Source organism: Microcebus murinus, chromosome 6, assembly GCF_040939455.1.
Source record: "Microcebus murinus isolate Inina chromosome 6, M.murinus_Inina_mat1.0, whole genome shotgun sequence".
Lineage (NCBI taxonomy): Eukaryota > Metazoa > Chordata > Mammalia > Primates > Cheirogaleidae > Microcebus > Microcebus murinus.
In genome coordinates this window covers 107,666,615-107,687,015 of record NC_134109.1, presented here as the reverse complement: position 1 = coordinate 107,687,015, position 20,401 = coordinate 107,666,615, and the positions used below count along the sequence as shown (strand labels likewise).

The window sequence follows — 20,401 nt, the reverse complement described above, 5'->3', positions numbered from 1 at the left end:
TAATGGGTAGAAGAGAAGAAAAGATCGATCATAAGGTCTGTAGAGAGAGCCTTTCGCATCAGAATCCCAGGGGTTTTCATGGGTCCCTAAAAGGCTACCCTCCTGATCCTGAGAAATAATTCTGGCCTCTGGAAAAACAACACTGGAAGTCGTGGGTGAGTACAAGATTGACCTTTCAGTATTGACTTCCACTGGGCCCAGCATTTGCTCTTGGTCTTTGGAGAAGCTGAGCCTGGGAGCAGTCTGATTGGAAGGCATTCTGATAAAATGGGGGTGGCCTTTGTAGGAGATTGAGGAAAGAAAAGTGATATCTGTTACCCAGTCCTCACAACTATCTTATGATTTTATAATCTTAAAGATAAGAAAGGTCCAGAGAGGCTATGTATAGTACCCGGGGTCTCCTTGCTGCTAAGTGGTGGACCCAGGATTCAAATGCCAGGCTCTGCCATTACTTCACCACCGTATACTGCTCTCTCAAAGAGATTCAGTTTAACTTGCTGCATGCTTCTCAGCATGGACTGATGATCGTCTGAAAACTACCAGAGACTAAGAACTAGGTATAATAATAGCTAACACTGACTTATATCGTTCTTATTATCTCAGATCCTGTCCTAAGTGCTTTACATACAAACAAACTCATTTAATCTTCACAGTGCCCTGTAAGGGAAGTCCTTTTACTATTCCTATTTTGCAGATAGGAAAAGTGAGGCATGGAGAAATTAAGACTGCTCAAGGTCATATACCTAGTGATGGTAGAGCTGGGATTTGAACCCAAGTAGTCTAGCTCTGGAGTCCATATTTTTAGTGGCCATGCTATACTGGATCTCAGAAATAGACCCTGGTGAATATAGTAAAGGTAGATTTATCAGAATGGTGGAATAGAAGCCAAATTGTAGGAAAGGAGCTATGCCTTTAAAAAGTATATTTGTGTGCCACCCACAGTGGCTCACACCGGTAATCCCAGCACTTTGGGAGGCTGACGCGGGAGAATTACTTGAGTCCAGGAGCAACCTGAGCAACATAGTGAGGCCCTATCTCTACAAAAAATAAAAAAAGTAGCCAGTGTGGTGGCACACACCTATAGTCCCAGCTACTCAAAAGGCTGAGGCAGGAGGATAGCTTGAGCTGAGGAGTTTGAGATTGTAGTGAGCTATGGTGACACCATTGTACTCTAGCCTGGGTGACAAAGTGAGACCCTGTCCACCCCCCAAAAAATATATATATATATATAAATATATACATACACATATTTGTGGAATTTAGCTAAGAATAAGGAATAGATGCTGTATTTTGTCAAATGCTGCTTCTGTATCTATTGAGATAATTGTATGGTTTTTGTTTTTCAGTTTAGTAATAATATGGTAATTATATTGACTTTCAAATAGTAAGCCAACCTTGCCCCCCTGGCATAAACCCTACTTAGTTCTGATGTATTAATTATCCTTTTCATATATTGTTGGATTCAGTTTACTACAATGTTTAAAATTTTTACATCAATTTCCATGAGGGATATTAGCCTATATTTTTCTTATTTCTTATGATGTAATACTGGCCTGAGAGAAGGAGTTGGAAAGAAGAAATTCATGTAGAATTGGTATTATGACTTCCTTAAATGTTCATAGAATTCACCAGTGAAGCTTCTAGGCCTACAGTTTTCTCTGTGGGAAGGTTTTGACGACATTGATTTCTATTTATGTTATGTTATGTTATTTTTGAGACAGACTCTGGCTCTGTTGCCTAGGCTAGAGTGCAGTGGCATCATCATAGCTCACTGCAGCCTCAAACTCCTGAGCTTAGCAATCCTCTTGCCTCAGCCTCTCAAGTAGCTGGGACTACAGGTGCCAGACACCTCATCCTGCTAATCTTTTTTTCTATTTTTGGTAGAGACAGGGTCTCACTCTTGTTCAGGCAGGTTTTGAACTCCTAACCTCAAGCGATCCTCCCCACTCAACCTCCCAGAGTACTAGGATTACAGGCATGAGCTACCACACACCAGGTCAACATTGATTTCTTTAATAGATGTAATGAAATTGAAATTTTCTGTTTTTTGGATGAGCTATGGTATTCTGTATCTTTCAAGGAATATGTCCATTTCATCTAAGTTGTTGAATTTATTGGCATAAATTTAATTATAATAGTCCCTTATCCCTTTAAGATCTCTAGACTCTGTAGTGAAACTATCTCTTTCCTTCCTGACATTGGTCATTTGTGTCTTCTCTTTTTTTCGCCCCCCCCCCAGCAGTTTGACTAAAGGTTTATTAGTTTTATTGCTTTTTTCAATAGTAATGAGCTTTTGGTTTCATTGATTTTTCTTTATTGTTTTTCATTGACTTCTGCTTACTTTGGATTTAACTTGCACTTATTTTTCTAATTTCTAAAGAAGCTGTTGTTGATGATTTGAGACCTTTCCTACTTTCTGATATAGGTGTTTAGTACTATAAGTTTCTCCTTAAGTACTGCCTTAGCTGTATCCCATGGATTTTGATACATTATTGTAATTTTCATTCACTTCAGAGTACTTTCTAATTTCTCTTTGATTTCTTGAGATGCACTATTGAATAGCTCACTCATGGACTATTTAGAGGTGTTATTTAGTTTCTAAATATTTGGGGATTTTCCAGATATCTTTCTATTATTGACTCTATTTTAATTCCACTGTGGTCAGAAAATACGATTTTTATAACCTGACTAAGGTCATATGAACTTTTACTAAGTTCATTGAGACGTTTTTATGGCTCAGAATATGGTCTATCTTGGTGAAGTTCTGTGTGCGCTTGAAAAGTTTTGAAGAATATATATAGGTAGTTCTGTTGTTGGATGGAGTGTTCCGTAAATGTCAGTTAGGTCAAGATGGTCAATAGTGTTGTTCAAGTCGTCTATATTCTTACTGATTTTCTGTCTGCTTGACCTATTGATTATCAAAAGGGGGTGTCAACATCTCCAACTATAATTGACGCTTGTCTGTTACCCTTATAGTTCTATAACATTTTGCTTTAGGTATTTTGAAGCTATGTTATTAGATGCATTAAATACATAGGATTGTTATATTCTCTTTATGAATTTAACCCCTTTATCATTGTCAGGGATAAAGAAAATCATTTCATAATGTTCTTTGTTCTGAAATCTATTTTTATTGAAATAGCCATCCCAACTTTCTTTTAAATATTAAAATTTTACATCTCTTTCTAGCCTTGTGTTTTTAACCTATTCATGTCTTTATATTTAAACTGTATTTCTTGCTGGGTGCAGTGTGGTGGGCACCTGTAATACTGTAATACTAGCTACTTAGGAAGCTGAGGTAATAGGATCACTTGAGGCCAGGAGTTCAAGACCAACTTGGGCAACATACTGAGACCCCATCTCAAAAATAGATAGATAGACAGACAGACAGACAGACAGACAGACAGACAGACAGATAGATAGATAGATCGGCCAGATGCAGTGGCTCACACCTGTAATCCTAGCACTTTGGGAGGCTAAGGCAGGAGGATCGCTAGAGGTTAGGAGTTCGAGACCAGCCTAGGTAACATAGCAAGACCCCCATCTCTACAAAAAATAGAAAAATTAGCCAGGCATGGTGGTGCATGCCTATAGTCCTAGCTACTCAGGAGGCTAAGGCAGTAGGATTGAGGCTTGAGCCCAGAAGTTAAAGGTTACAGTGAGCTATGATCACACCACTGCACTCTACCTAGGTGACAGAGTGAGCCCCTGTGTCTAAAAAAAATTAAATAAGTAAAACTAAAGTATAATTCTTATAGACAGTACATAGTTGAGGCTTGCTTTTTAATCCAGTTTGACAATCTCTGCCTTTTAATTGGGGTGTTTAGATCATTTACATTTAATGTGATTATTGATATACCGGGTTTTATTAGATCATTAAATGTGAAATGTCTGATTTTGTTTTGTTTTGTTTTTTTGAGACAGAGTCTCACTGTGTTGCTCAGGCTAGAGTGCCGTGGTGTCAGCCTAGCTCACAGCAACCTCAAACTCCTGGGCTCAAGCAATCCTCTTGCCTCAGCCTCCCAAGTAGCTGGGACGACAGGCATGCACCACCATGCCTGGCTAATTTTTTCTATATATTTTTAGTTGGCCAATTAATTTCCTTCTATTTTTAGTAGAGACAAGGTCTTACTCTTGCTCAGGCTGGTTTCGAACTCCTGACCTTGAGCAATCCGCCCGCCTCGGCCTCCCAGAGTGCTAGGATTACAGGTGTGAGCCACTGCGCCCAGCCGAAATGTCTGATTTTGAGTCAAAAGTTTAGGTTATTATTTTTCAAACCAGAAGCAGTACAATTAATCAAAGCGTGTACCTAAAGCCAGGTGCAGTGGCTTAGCCTGTAATCCAGGCACTCTGAGAGGCCGAGGCGGGCGGATTGCTCGAGGTCAGGAGTTCGAAACCAGCCTGAGCCAAGAGCAAGACCCCGTCTCTACTATAAATAGAAAGAAATTAATTGGCCAGCTAACATATATATAGAAAAAATTAGCTGGGCATGGTGGCGCATGCCTGTAGTCCCAGCTACTCGGGAGGCTGAGGCAGCAGGATTGCTTGAGCCCAGGAGTTGAGGTTGCTGTGAGCTAGGCTGACGTCATGGCACTCACTCTAGCCTGGGCAAAAAAGCGTGTACCTAAACTGTTGGCACAGTTTTGTCATCCTAACAGCAGCTTGCTTGTACCGGTAGCGAAGAAGCCTGGAGAGTGAGTGGTGATGAAACCGCATTTTGCATAGCTTGTTGAGAATTGAATATTTTTCCTTGCAACAAGTGGTCCAAAGCCTGGAAGAAGTGGTAGTCAGTTGGTGCAAGGTCTGGTAAATATGGTGGATGACAGAGGGTTTCCAAGTCCAGCCTCTGTAGTTAGAGCACTATTGTGTTTTTTTGTGACATGTGGTCTTGCAAGAGTATTGGCCTGTCTCTGTTGACCAGTCTCAGCTGCTTAATCACAAGCATCCTTATCATTTCATCCAGTTGATTGCAGTTGACATCTGTTGTAATCAGTTAACCAGGTTTTATGAAGCTGTAGTGGATATTACCAGTGATGGGCCACCAAACAGACGCCATTAGCTTTTTTTGGTGAATATTGAGTTTTGGACTGCGTTCGGCGTTTCATGTAACTTCATGTAACCATTGTGCCTAATGCTTGCAATTGTCAAAAAGAATTTACTTTTCATCACATGTAACAAGACAGTGTAGAAATGGTTCACCTTTCTGTCATGACAGCAAAGAAAGGCAAGCTTCTAGACAATTTATCTGCTGATGCTCGTTTAATTTATGTGGAACACATCTATCCAGCTTGCTGAACTTGCCCATTTGTTTCAAATGGTCTAGTATTGTTAGAATAGTAATGTCAAACCTTGCTGCTAATTCACGTGTAGGTTGAGATGGATTTGCTTCCACTACCGCTTTCAGCTTATCATTATCCACCTTGGTCTCAGGTTGCCCACATAGCTCATTTTCAAGATTAAAATCACCAGAATGGAACTTCTCAAACCATCGATATACTATGTGTTCATTAGCCACATCCTTCCTAAACACTTTGTTGACATTTCAAGCTATCTGCAATGCATTGGTTCCACAATGGAACTCATATTTGAAAATAACATGAATTTTTGGCTTATCCATGGTTTCATGGATGAAATGGTTTCAGTTTTTTTCAGAAATTGCTCTAAAAGAATTTAAAAGATAATCACAGGCCAAAATTTGCATTTTTGGAAGACTGCGGATGTATAATCACAATAAAAAAACTAAAAAAACAAAATAAATCCAAGAAACCAAAAAAACCCAAATATCAAAGTGAAATGTCAGAGATATCAACTGTCAAACTTAATACATAAGAAAATCGGACATTCCATACCTAATAATCTAATAAATCTGACATCTTGCTATTTTTTTGATTTGTCTGTCTTCCCTTTTCTTCTTTTTCTGTATTCTTTCTGGATTGTTTCTATGATTTCATTTTGTCTTCTCTGGCTTATTGGCTGTAAGTCTTTGTTTTCTTAATTTTAGTGGTTGCTTTAGGATTAATACTGTACATCTTTAGCTTATCACAGTCTACTTTCAAGCAGTATACCACCATGTGTTGCCAGGACTTAGCTACTCTCCCAGCAAAACAGGTCCCAAGGCAGGATCATTGCAAGAGATTTGGAAATAATTGAAATAGAGAAATAATATAGACAAAGAAATGATTGAGACAGAGACTAAGTGCAGTTTAAAGTGATGGGGGAGTCAGGGGTCCTCCAGCATTCCTGTGAGCTGTGAGGCTCCAAGTGAAATCCCACATCAGTATTTATTGTTACAGCAAATAGTTGTCCTTGGTTAAAGAATTATGTGTACAGTTCATTCTTTGAGGTTTCCAGGGGAACCTTACCTAATTCTCTATACAAGAGTAGGCAGTCACAAAATTTTTCTAAGATAAGCATGTTAAGCCCTATGTTAGGAACAGACCTTGCTGAGCATACAAATTAAAGATAAAATGTATAAAGTGAGAACACTGAGTCTGTGTATTACTCTAATCTACTTCTAAACACAGAGAATGTGGTCAGGAGTGAAGCAGGAATAGCCTTAAAGTTTATGATAGTTCCAGCTGCACGTTATCTGCTGGGAAGGTGTTTTAATCAGCTTCTCTGCCAAGGACCCAAACTAAGTCTACCTTGCAAAAAACCTCAAGGCAATGGCCAGCAACAGAGAAGAAACGTTGCTTTGCAAACGTCCTCTGAGAGTGCCTCCATTGTTGGAAGCAGCTTCTATTCTGTGCACTAACATGTTCTCAGAGTCCTTCAAGGCAAAACCCTGCAAAACTCCTGAAACTGTTCACATCTCTTACCCTATTTTCCTAACAATGTGTACTATAAGAACTTACAATAGTGTACTGGCATACCTCAGAGATATTGCAGGTTTAGTTCCAGACCACTGCAACAATGCAAATATCACAGTAAAATGACTCATACAAATATTTTGGTTTCCCAGTACATGTACTAGTTACATTTACACTATATTGTAGTCTGTTAAGTGTATAACAGCATTATGCCTAAAAATAAAATGTACATATCTTAATTTAAAAATATTGCTAAAAAATGCAAACAACCATCTGAGTATTTAGCAAGTTATCTTTTTGCAGGTAGATAGTCTTGCCTCCATGTTGATGGCTGCTGACTGATCAGGGTGGCAGTTGCTGAAGGTTGAAGTGGCTGTGGCAGTTTCTTAAAATAACACAACAATGAAGTTTGCCACATCGATTGACTCTTTCATGGAAGATCTCTGTAGCATGAGATGCTACTTGATAGCATTTTACCCATGGTAGAACTTCTTTCAAAGTTAGAGTAAGTCCTCTGAAACCCTGCTGCTGCATTACCAACTAAGTTTATGTCATACTCTAAGTCCTTTGCTGTCATTTCACCAATGTTCACAGCATCCTCACAAGAAGTAGCTTCCATCCCAAGAAACTATAAGAAACAGCTACTCATCCATTCTGGTTTCATCATGCGATTGCAGTTCATTCACACCTTCAGCCTCCACTTCTAAGTGTGGTTCTCTTGCTCTTTGCACATCTGCAGTTCTTTCTTCTACTGAAGTCTCGAACTCCCCAATGTCATTCTTTTAGGGTTAGAATCAACTTCTTCCAAACTCCTGTTAACATTGATATTTTGACCTCCACTCATGAATTACGAATGTTCTTAATGGTATCTAGAATGGTGAATCCTTTCCAGGTTTTTGATTTGCTTTTCCCAGATCCGTCAGAGTAATCACTATCTATGGCAGCTATAATGTTACAAAATGTATTTTTTAAGTAAGACTTGAAAGGTGAAATTACTCCTTGATCCATGGTCTACAGCATGGATGTTGTATCAGCAGACATGAAAACAACATTAATCTTATACATCACCATCAGAGCTCTTCAGTGTCTAGGTAGATTGTCAGTGAGCAGTAATATTTTCAAATGAATTTTTTTTCTAAGCACTCAATGGGTGGGCTTAAAATATTCAGTAAACCATGCTATAAATAGATATGCTGTCATCCAGGCTTTGTTGTTTTATTTATAGAGTGCAAACAGAATACAGCATAATTCTTAAGAACCCTAGGATTTTCAGAATGGAAAATGAGCATTGGCTTCAACTTAAAGTCAAAGCTGCCTTAGCCCCCAATGAGAGTCAGCCTGTCATTTGAAGCTCTGAATTCAGGCCTTGACTTCTCTCCTTTAGCTAGGAAAGTCCTAGATGGCATCTTCCAATTGAAGGCTGTTTTGTCTACATTGAAAATGCATTGGTTAGTTTATCTTCTTTAGTGATCTTAGCTAGATCTTCTGGATAACTTGCAGTAGCTTCTACCTTAGCACTTCGCTGCTTCACCTTGCACTTCTATGTTGTGGAGATGGCGTCTTCAACCTCATGAACCAGTCTCTGCTAGCTTCCAACTTTTCTACAGCTTCCTTACCTCTCTCAGCCTTCATAGAATTGAAGAGAGTTAGGGCCTTGCTCTGAGTTAGGCTTTGGCTTCAGGGAATATTGTGGCTGGTTTGAGTTTCTGTCTAGACCACTCACTTCCCCCATGTTAGCAATAGGCTTATCATTCGTGTGTGCACTGGAGTAGCACTTTTAATTTCTTTTTTGAAGACAGATCCTCACTTTGTTGCCCAGGCTAGAGTGAGTGCCGTGGCATCAGCCTATCTGACAGCAACCTCAAACTCCTAGGCTCAAGCAATCCTGCCTTGGCCTCCCGAGTAGCTGGGACTACAGGCATGCACCACCATGCCTGGCTAATTTTTTCTATGTATTTTTAGTTGGCCAATTAATTTCTTTCTATTTTTAGTAGAGACAGGGTCTCTCTCTTGCTCAGGCTGGTTTCAAATGCCTGACCTTGAGCAATCCGCCCGCCTCGGCCTCCCAGAGTGCTAGGATCACAGGTATGAGCCACCATGCCCAGCCCACTTTTAATTTCTTTCAAGAACTTTCCAGCTTCACAACTTGGCTGTTTGATGCATGAGTCCTAGCTTTCAGCCTGTCTTGGCTTTCAACATGCTTTCCCCACTAAACTTAATCATTTCTAGTTTTTGATTAAAAGTGAGAGCTATACAACTTTTCTTTTCACTTTTATACTTTTAGAGGCCATTGTAGGGTTATTAAGTGGCCTAATTTCAATATTGTTATGTCTCAAGGATCAGGGAGGCCTGAGGAGAGGGGGAGATATAGGGGACCGGCTAGTCCATGGAACAGTCAGAACACACACACGTTCATTACGTTTACCGTCTCAGGGCATGGTTTGTGGCTCCCCAAAACAATTGCAATAGTAACATCAAAGATCACTGATCACCATAACAGATAATAATAATGAAAATATTTGAAATATTGTGAGAATTAACAAAATGTGACACAAAGACACAAAGAGAGCACATGCTGTTGGAAAAAATGGTGCAGGTAGACTTACAGGGTTGCCACAAATCTTCAATTTGTAAAAAACACAGTATCTGCAAAGCGCAGTAAAGCCAAGCACAGTAAGATGAGGAAGCCTGTGCTTCCATCTCTCCCCTCCAAACTTTGTACCACTATTGTGATACATTTTACTTCTACATATGTTATAAACCTCACACTATATTGTTAGTACTTTTCTTCAGTTAATTATCCATTAAAGAGATTTAAATAATAAGGAAAATAATCTTACATACTTATCCAGCAGTACCATCTCTGGTGCTCTTCATTTCTGTTTTGATCCATATTTCCATCTGGTGTCATTCTCTTTCTGCCTGAAGGACTTCTTTTAACATTTCTTGTGGTACAGGTCATATGGTGATAAGTCGTGTCTGTCTGGAAACTCTTATGGTAATACGCTGAGGCATGCGTAGAGCTTACTGAGTTCATTTCTGTTTCTTGGGAATCACTGTCCTATGTTGCCTGATGTCCAGATGTTTTGAAAACCATTGTTTCATATATTTTGTCTGGTTTTCGTTGTTGTTTTAGGCAGGAGGGTAAATCTAGCCCTTGTTTTCTCATCTTAGAATTGAAGTTCTAGCCAAGAATTAGAGAAAGGAAATAAAGTGGCAGAGACAAGACTTTTCAGAATTGGCAAGTAATGGGCATGTTTAAAGGCTGAAAGGGGAGAAAAGCTGGGATTTCTTAGTTAGATACACAACAGCACCCTGTACAAAGCAAGGTGCAAACAAGCAGCTGATTAGCAAGTAAAGATGGCTTTTGAAGCTTCTGGGTAGGGCGTATTACTCTGGGATTTTCCTTTAACTCCTAGTCCAAGACCTCATTGTTCAGTAGTTTTGAATCTGCTAGCCTGGCCTTGAGTGTCAGCCAGAAACAGCTTATTGGAGCTGAGGAACTGCAGCAGATGTGAAGTGGCTTCTAGAAGGAATGGCTGTGGCAGAGGCCCAGGTTGGAATTGAAGAAAAAGTTTTGGAAAAGTTGCAGGGCACCTCCCCCCCCAAGCTTTTCCTGTTCACATAATAGTTAAATATAATAGGGAGCTTGATCCCCCAAATTAGGTCACCTGGTTGTTGAGGGAATGGTGATCCAGAAGCTCTTTGTACTGTGTAAAATTCAAACAGTTGTCATCTGGCAGCTTTGGGCAAACAGCATCCCATGTCTGTTTGCCTGCACGGGGTGTAAGTAAGGAAAAGAGAAAGTGGAGAGAGGGTGTGTCTCAAACTGGGTGCCTTAAACAACAAAACTTTATTTCTTATTGTTTTGGAGACTGGAAAGTCCAAGATCAAGGTTCCAGCAAGGTTTGGTTTTGGTGAGGGCTCTCTTTCTGGCCTGCAGATGGCCACCTTGTCTCACTGTGTTCTCAGCTGGCCTTTCCTTGGTGGATGCACTGGGAGTAGAAAGGTCAGTCTCTCTCTTTCTTCCTTTTCTTATAAGGCCACCCGTCATGTCTGATTAGGACCTCACTTTATGACCTCATTTAATCCTAATTACTTTCTTAGAGCTCTATCTCCAGATACTGTCACATTGGGGTTAGGGCTTCAACATCTGAATTTGGGGGGACAGAAACATTTAGTCCATAACAGAGTATGGGATGCAGCAGCACATGGTACCCAACAACTGTGACATGGGTCTTTTGTCAGCTCCTTTCTAGGTACATTGTGGCCATAGCCTCCAAAGGCCTCTGCCCTGCAACAGCCCTTCTACTGCATACCTGCAAACCAAGAGCATTCCAAATGAGATTTGGGTTCCAGTATTCTGATGAAATGAGTAGAACTGGCCTGAACGTACTGTCCCAGTCACTGTTAGGATCCTGTGGGAAGAGCAAGTCCTCTGACACATTTCATGCTATTCGTCTCCAGGTTCTTCTTTGTGGTCCAGTGGGTCCAAAGCTGCATGAACTTCTGGATGACAATGTATTTGTTCCACCAGAGTCACTGCAGGAAGTGGATGAGTTCCACCTTATTCTAGAGTATCAAGCAGGTAAGGAAACGAGTAAGTAATGGTGGTAACACTGGTCAGGGATTAGTGTATTGTCACACTGAGGTGTGACTGTGCCAGAGATTGAGCTTTATAACTTAGCAGAATCATATTTTTGCTGTATACCAAAAGTGTCCTGACCCACTGGTTCTACTGGGCCATTCAACGTCTCAAGGGAAAGTGACAGAGTATTCTTACATCAAAGAAAATTTGCAGGTCTATAAGCAGAATTGCTCTGAACCCAAGAGAAATAAGACTGTAGGAAAGCAGGCATCTTGAATAAAAATGAAAATTGGTAAAGTTTTATACTTTAACATATATAAAGTTTTCCTTTATTACTAAGAAAAGAGAAAGGCAAGTGACATCTGTTCAGCAATGCCCTAGGCCTTTCTGGCTGGCTGTGCCAAGCTGTTTAGGATTGATTCCAGGCCTCTGGCAACTTTCTTTGAAGCTTTTTCTTTTTCCTTGGTATGTGAGTGGATTATTTCTCATTATATAGTTTTCTAATGTTTATAAATCCAAATCCATCCATCACACCCACCCCCAGCAGATTTTGTATGTTACACAAACTAGAGATCTGATTTCTGAGTCAATCTTAAATACTTGGACATATTTTGATTCTGTGTATTTCCTGATGTATCTTTCCCTTTGCTCAGAACTCAGACTCTTGAGTTTCTGATTCAACACATTATTAGCTAAAGACTCAAGCATCTAATGGTATTAAAGCAGTACTTGACACTCCTCAGTGAACTGCTCTCACATCAGACAATTAAGAGAACCTCCCCTACTAGAGTAATTAACTTTAAGGTAAGATGTGAACTATATTGCTTCTTGAAAATTATGCCTTTTTCTAGATATGAAAATGAATTGTTTCCTGCTTCTGGTTCTCTTTGGGATGCTTACCGGAATCAGTTGGGAACTTAGGAGGGACAGGGTCTGGAAATTAAGGACACAATGTTGAAGTTGGCAGTTCACGTTGAATGATACACACATTTTGAGTTTCTCTCAGTTTTAGTTTCCCCAAAAGGGAAATAAGAGTTAGAGTTGCCAAAACATTGTGGTAAGGATTAAGAGGTTGGTGTGTTTAACCATTGCGAGCTGCTTGGAAAAACATGACCATGACTGGATTGGAAGGGTCTGAAATAGCTCCTCCTGTGAGGAGCCACCGCCACCAGTTCCAGATTCGTTCCACTTTCACTGCTGTTGGCACTCACAGTGTGAACTGGGAACCTTTGTGGTTCCTGGTTTCTGTCACATTCTCTAGTGACTACACAGTGGAGATCCAGTGTCTTCAACAAGACTTTGATGTTGTATCGGGCAGCTGTGCCTTGTATGTAGTTAAGGAGACGGCACAGCTTATCTCGGAGGGGGATTGTCTCCATCCATGGGCTTATAAGCTTCACACTTCAGTTTTTCTTTCCGATGCCTTAATTTTCTTAGTACAAAGCAGTGGCCTTCCATTAAACTTCATACGATGTTACATTTTCCTAGCCTCAGGAGGGAATCTGGTCTGGTGGCAGCAGCCCCCGGGTGAGCTCTCTTAACAGAAATCCATCCCCAGCCTCTCTCTAACCTAGATGGATAATTCTGAGAGGATTTATCAATTTTTTCCCTCATTCTCTCAGAAAAGCCCATTTTCAGGCTTGGGCAGGGAATCCAGTGAGTAATCACACAGGTGTTGCTGACTTGCTTCAGGACAGGATAGTAAATGGAGAGAAGAGATTTCAGAGATAAACACAAAGCTTTGTGAGGAGAGAGAGCATGAACTGCTGTTTCAGGCCGAGTTTCTATCCGCTTGCTTCTCAGGCCCCTCCATCAGCCTTGTGTTCTGTGGAGACAGCGAGTGGCCCTCCACACGCCTCCTTGTCCTGGCCTTGTGAAAGTCTGTTTATTTTTGCCTCCATCACTTGCCTGAAGCAATCGTTTGCTTTTGGATGCTGTGTGGCTCTTTCCCCCTAGGTTGTTAGGCCACGTTTCCTAGCATTGTCACTGTTCAAGAGTCAGGTCCTTGTCTTGCTTTCTAGATAATATCAATGTGATGTATTTTTCCTGTTGTACAGTCTTGTTAATTTGGGAAACGCTGGATATGGAGTTCATACCAATATTCTTTGTTGTCATGGACATTTAGGTCATCAGTCTGTTCTCTTACTTGTTCTTTTGCTAATTCATTCACATGGCTGTAAGCCAGGCGCAATGTGAGGCGGCAGGAGTGCGATGGTAGAAGACCACGTGGACCCTGCCCTCAGCTTGCAGTCTGCTGCTGGAGATGAACACTTGAATAAATTATTGCAAAAATTATGTGCCTAGACCTAGAATAGGATACAGTGGTGGCCCAGGGAAGGAAGTAATCAAGTCTGCTTGGGACCAGTAGAGTTAGGGAAGGCGTCACATTTACAGAGGAGGTAGTACTTGAATTTGATCTTGAACAGTCATTACTCCAAAGCTACTTACGCAGAAGCAGCTAGAGCAGCCAGGTGTTCTTCCCTTTAGGATCAGGTGCCCAGAAACAACCAGTGGGCAGGAGGGAAGAGGAGGTTCAGTTAGCTTGGATCTTGAAACTTTAGCCTCCTGAGGTTCCAGCTAAATGAAAGGTGTTCAGGGCACTGCTGTGAGGTGGAACATGCTCTGAAAAAGGCAGCCTGTGCTTTCTGCAGGAGCATGTGCAGCATGCACTCTGTTGGTATTTGGCAGTCACGCTACTGCTCTGTAACCGTCTCCTGTGTGAGAGCTCAGTGGACAGTGGCGCTCTCCTGGAACTCAGGGAGCTCGCTACCTTGCAAAGAGCATATGGCTCCTATACTGTGTTTCTCTTTCTTTGTTGGGTTTGGGTTTAGGTTTTTGGTTTGTTTCTTGCAGTGTCGTGCTGACCATAGCCGTAGACCTTTGTATCTGGGGTCCACTCAGCCAGAAGCCAGCCTGCTCAGAGCCAGGGCTCCCGTGAGGCACCGGAAGGCCCTCCTACAGCTAGGAGACTTAAAGCCTCTTCCTTTTCTTCCCATTGTGTTGACTGGGCTTTTCTAGGGGAGGAGTGGGGCCAGTTAAAAGCTCCCCATGCCAACCGATTCATCTTCTCTCACGACCTCTCCAACGGGGCCATGAATATGCTGGAGGTGTTTGTGTCTAGCCTGGAGGAGTTTCAGCCAGACCTGGTGGTCCTCTCTGGATTGCACATGATGGAGGGACAAAGCAAGGAGCTCCAGAGGAAGAGACTCTTGGAGGTAATAGCACTGTTATAGAATTTCACAGACCTCAGCTGCTGTTTTCTTTCAGGCTCCAGCCTCTTTCGGCCTCTGTAGCTTGTGCTGCCTTGCCTTAGGGCCTGGCCTCCCAGGGACATATCCTGGCAGCTGGCTGTGAAGCTTGCCTCCTACTCCAGTGAGGCGCTTCTCTGTATCCCTCCAGATGTGGGCAGCAGCTCAAGTAGGGCTGGTCAGAACATCTTCTTGCCTGAGCCTCTGCATCCTGTGCTAAATGGGACGTGCCTGCAAGCTGCAGGGTTTGTAGTTTGTGTCCTTTGTGTTATCTGTATCATCTCACTTCACATCAGCTATGCTGCAGTTCCTACAGATTTGTGCAGCAGTTGAAGCCAACTGCTCAGTTTAGGTCACAGGAACAGACTGGCAACATGAATACACAGGGGCAGATCTCTGTTGTCTCTGATTCTGTAACCCTGATGGCTCTCTGCAGAGCATAGTCTTCCCTGCTGGGAAAAGTATCCCTTGTCCACAGAGGCAATGCCGGGCCCCACATTGCTTGTAGCTCTTGTGATGCAAAGAAGGCAGTTACAGGAGGCATTGCTTCTTAGGACCTGATCTTTTCTTCCCTCTCACCTGACTGCATTTCTAACGGCAGTGCTCCTCTTCTCTTTGCAGGTCGTAACCTCCATTTCTGACATCCCCACTGGCATTCCAGTTCACCTAGAGCTGGCCAGCATGACCAATAGGGAGCTCATGAGCAGCATTGTGCATCAGGTAACCATGGGGCAACACATGGGCCATCTTTTGGCCCTGATCCCCGTAGGGCCTTGCAGAGAAGCTCCTTTGTCAGTAGGACCATATGTTTGGGCTCAGTGACTGGCTCCCCGAAATGTAGGTTTGTTTCACTCAGACCTAGTCCATGGGGCTCCACATGAGGATATAGGACTGTTGTGGAACAGGATCTCCTACTAGGTCAGAAATATGGTAGTGTAACTGCTAGATTCCTGGGTCATATTTCTCCCTCTGGAATAGGCAAGTTAAAAGTGAATGGCTTATTGCAGTAGAGCTCAAAGGAGAAAACTGAAGCCCAGCTCAGCTGCTTTCAGTTGAACTTGAGGAAGCTCAAAGCAAGGTAACTTGAGGGAACTTCACTTCCCTACCAGGCATCTAGTTGTTCATCTCCTTCCTTTGAACACAGCAATGATTAGGAGAAATGTGAGCACGTGAGGCTCAAGAGCACGAGCTGAGTCCTGGTTGGTATGCCAGGAAAGTTACTCGCCTGTCATTTTAGGGTTATTAACCTTGTAAACTTGTAATATACTAATATTGTTCAAAAACCCCCAAATGTGCAAAGACACACTGTGAAGTCTTCTTCTTTCTGGTTCTTCCCTATCCCCTCCTGTCCCGCCTTAGGAATCCCCTTTTTATCTTCCTCTGTATCCCTCCAGAGTTATTTTGTACCTGTATAAGAAAATATGGGAATATATCCCTATTTTTCACCCAAAAAGATAGTATAGCATAGCTGTGCTTCGCTTTTCTCACTAAATGTATCTTGGAGATATTTTCTGTATCATTAACAGAGAACGTCCTCTGTGTTTTCACAGCCACATGGTTAAAATGAACGTGTGGATGCACCTCAGTTTATTTAACCTGAATCTTCTTGATGGACATTTTGCCCTTTGCTGTTACATATGATGCTGCAATGAATAACCTTGGGTGGGATTTTATTTCGCCTGTGAGCAAGTACATGTGTATATTAAATGTTCAGAAGTAGAATTGCTGGATTGGAAGCATTCGTAACTTTTTGACATTGCCTGATTGCCCTCCATGAGAATTGTACCAGTTTACTTCCTACTAGCAATATTTATAAGTGCTTATTCCTTCATATCTTTGCCACCAGAATGTGATTAAAAATTATTAGTCTGACAGATGAAAAGTGGCATTTCAGTGTAGAGTCAGCCCTCGGTATCACAGCGGGGGGGCTCCAGGACTCCCCACCCCCACAGACAGCAGAAGCTGCAGATGTCCAAGCCCTGCACTGGGCCCTGTGCCTGAGAAAAGTCGGCCCCCTAGCCACATCTCTCAAGCACTGTTTCTCCCATCTGAGGTTGGTTGAATCCATGGATGCAAAATCCACAGATACGGAGGGCTGACCGTAGTTTGATTTTTTTTAAATACGCTTTCTTTTTTAGGGCAGTTTTAGGTTCATAGCAAAATAGGGCAGAACGTACAGAGTTCCCATGTACTCCCATCCCCCCGCATGCACAGCCTCCCCGCCGTCGCCATCCGTCACCGGGGTGGGACATTGGTTAGAGTCAGTGAACCTACATGGACACATCAGCATCACCCAAAGTCCATAGTTTGCAGTTGTGTTCACTCTTGGTGTTTTCCTTTACGGCGGGGTTTTGTTTGTTTGTTTGTTTGTTTTAAGGGACAGAGTCTTACTCTGTTGCCAAGGCTGAGTGCAGTGGTGTGATCTAGCTCACCACGATCTTGAACACCTGGACTCAGGCAGTCCTCCCACCTCAGCCTCCAGGGTAGCTGGGACTACAGGCACATGCCACTATGCCTGGCTAATTTTGTTTTTTGTAGAGATAGAGTCTCGCTATGTTGCCCAGGCTAGTCTTGAATTCCTGGCCTCAGGCAATCCACTTGTCTAGGTTTCCCAGAGTGTTGGGATTACAGGTGTGAACCACCACACCTGGCTTCAGTATAGTTTTATTTACTTTTCTCTTGCTAAGGTTGAGTATCTTTTCACTTTTTAAAAAATGAGCTATTATTTTACTTTCTCTCTGTCTACATAGTCCTTCTTAGCCTTAGTCTGTACATGGATACAGTTCCTCCTTCCCTCAAAGGGTTATGGTTAGATTTGGATGAAATAAAGCCTTTAGCTCAGTGCCTGGCATAGAACATGCAATAAATAAAAGCCACTATTACAGTAACAAAGGTATATAGGACATTAATTTAAAAAAAACATTTATATGCATACACATATATACAGGACTCATCTCTCCTACAGAAACCTTCACTTAATGTGTGGTTCTCTGATTCTAGGGAGGGAAGTGCTAAGTTAGAAAGACAGGTGAGTATAGCGGTTCCCCATAAGATAGAAAATGCGCTCAGTGAACACAGATGGTCTTCCTAATGCACACCTGCTTAAAATGCTTAGCTCTAACATGAAACTATATTTTTCTTGCTTCTTTTTTTTTTTTTTTTTTTTTTTTTTTTTTTTTTTTGAGACAGAGTCTCACTTTGTTGCCCAGGCTAGAGTGAGTGCCATGGCGGCAGCCTAGCTCACAGCAACCTCAAACTCCTGGGCTCAAGCAATCCTGCTGCCTCAGCCTCCCGAGTAGCTGGGACTACAGGCATGCGTCACCATGCCCGGCTAATTTTTTCTATATGTATTAGTTGGCCAATTAATTTCTTTGTATTTATAGTAGAGACGGGGTCTCGCTCTTGCTCAGGCTGGTTTCGAACTCCTGACCTCGAGCAATCCACCCGCCTCGGCCTCCCAGAGTGCTAGGATTACAGGCGTGAGCCACCGCGCCCGGCCTTTTCTTGCTTCTTGTTGTTACATATGAAGAACGATTGTGACCCTGAGTGTACATGCTAAGGTCTCTATTTTACTGGCCAAATGCCTGCTGACATTCAGGAACTGAGAGCCGTATCCCATCAGTGGTAACAGTATACACTGTGTGTACAAAGCTAGGCACCATGGGAAGAACAGAATATATACCGCTCTGCCATCGGCTTACAATGGCACATAACAAAAGACTGAGTCTGAAACAGTGTTGCTGCAACTTCCCAGTTTCTCCCAAGTTTTAATGAAGTTGGAGGTAGAGGTGTAATAGCTAAAGCAGTGACTTCAGGGGTGGGAGTCCTGCAGTAAGGAAGAAAGATGCCTGCCTACCTTCTCATTTAATCATTGGCTGTGTCCTGAGATATCTTAGGAGCTAGATTATGTCCATCAGAAAGAGACCTGTCATTGTTTTTGTTAGCAGGTCTTTCCTGCAGTGACCTCCCTTGGGCTGAATGAACAGGAGCTGTTATTTCTGACCCAGTCAGCATCTGGACCTCACTCTTCTGTCTCTTCCTGGAATGGCATTCCTGATGTGGGCATGGTCAGTGACATCCTCTTCTGGATCTTGAACGAACACGGAAGGAGTAAAGGCGCAGCCTCGGACCTCACCAGGATCCATTTCCACACGCTGGCCTACCACATTCTGGTAACTGTGGATGGACACTGGGCCAACCAGCTGGCGGCCGTGGCTGCGGGGGCTCGTGTGGCTGGGACGCAGGCCTGTGCGATGGAAACCATAGATGCCGGCCGAGTGTCTCTGAGGGCACCCCGAGAGTTCTTGACTTCCCATTCGGAGGCAGGCTCCAGGATCGTATTAAACCCCAGTGAGCCAGTTGTAGAATGGCACAGGGAGGGAATATCCTTCCACTTCACACCAGTCTTGGTGTGTAAAGACCCAATTCGAACTGTGGGCCTTGGAGATGCCATTTCAGCTGAAGGACTTTTCTATTCTGAAGTACACCCTCCCTATTAGAAAGGTTATGGTAGATCATTTTTCTAAGGAAGGAGAAGTAGCCAACTTAAGAATTACAGAAGAAAGTGGTTTGGAAAATAGGATTGAGGGGTCAGAACTGTTTCTAGATCTAGTTGGAAGACAGCCAAAGAAACAAAAGCAGATTAAACTGTATCAGATACATTCCAGCCTGTTGGCGATTACATAAAAGCATTTCAGGTTTTAATCAAAATTTAGCTAATGAGACTGGATTTTTGTTTTCTATGTCATGTGTTGTCACAGTGCTAGAAACTCAATTCTCAGATCTCCAGTTTATGCAGCGTCCAGTATTTCAAGCCAGACTTCTTCACTTTGAGAGCATGTCAGCTGGAGAGAGCACTTCCCGCCTCGGTCGCGTCAGAAGTGCACGCTCCCCCCCCACGCTCCTGGCCTCTAGTAAAGCCTGCGGGAGGGGCGGCATCTCTCAGCTCACTGCCTGCTCACCTGCTCATGGGCAGAGTCGTGATTTTCATTCAGTGTTACAATGACAATACGTAATGAGCGTACCTTGTCAGTCTCCTCCCAGACTTAGGACAGAGCCACAAGTAAGGAAAGAACAATCCTTCCTGTGCTTTATGATCACAGCAAGGGCTGGGAGCCTTGAGCAGCCTTTGAGGGAGCCATTCACTCCGCAGTTGTTTGGAAGCCTGGGCAGCTTTGTGAGCTGAAGGACTGTGCCTTCCTGTCCTGGCTGTTTACACTGCGGGCTGGCTGGTGAAAAGCTGCTGTGGCCTGAGACGACTTCATGGCCTAGCTCCGGATGTGCTTTCTGCAATAGAAGACTGACTTTGTTTATTCTGAGCCTTCAAGGAGTTTGCTTTTACAACTGGAATATGCTTCTATGTATATAACATCATATATGTTTTCTGTTTTCATTGATACATCCATTAAAGAGTTTGACCTCATAAGAGCCCCAGGATCATGAATAAATTTGTCATGTTATATATTTATTTTTTTATAAATCAAGAGTTCTGTGTGCTTTTAAATATATTAAAAACAATTTACATTTCAGGAATCCTAAATCCGTCTGTAATTTTGTTTCCACCATCACTCTGGATAAAATATAAATCATTCTGATCTTCACTTGTGACTTACATGGTGGTCTGCTCTTGACATGTTTGATTATTTTGTCTTCCCTATCACTGCGTTACGCAGTCCCTCATGCCGAGCCTTAGCTGTAGGCATGCCCTCTTGGGTTTAAAGTGTCAGAAGTTACCTGTATGTAGCCCAGTTAAAGCT

The 20,401-nt window shown here is 42.5% G+C and overlaps 1 protein-coding gene across 4 annotated transcripts in view; it reads left to right on the top strand.

Moving 5' to 3' along the window:
* ADPGK (ADP dependent glucokinase) overlaps positions 1 to 20,173 on the top strand; it is a 32,208-nt gene extending 12,035 nt beyond the window's left edge. For 3 of the 4 annotated variants that reach the window (XM_076004537.1, XM_076004536.1, XM_012768232.2), the window contains 4 exons: positions 11,277 to 11,397; positions 14,416 to 14,612; positions 15,267 to 15,365; positions 18,590 to 20,173. In XM_076004537.1, the coding sequence (XP_075860652.1) occupies positions 14,490 to 14,612; positions 15,267 to 15,365; positions 18,590 to 19,144 (777 nt within the window). In that variant the 5' untranslated portion in view covers positions 11,277 to 11,397; positions 14,416 to 14,489 and the 3' untranslated portion in view covers positions 19,145 to 20,173. The remainder of the gene's footprint in view (positions 1 to 11,276; positions 11,398 to 14,415; positions 14,613 to 15,266; positions 15,366 to 18,589) is intronic. The other variant, XM_012768234.2, reaches the window with a different exon arrangement.
* Positions 20,174 to 20,401: the final 228 nt, after the last annotated feature.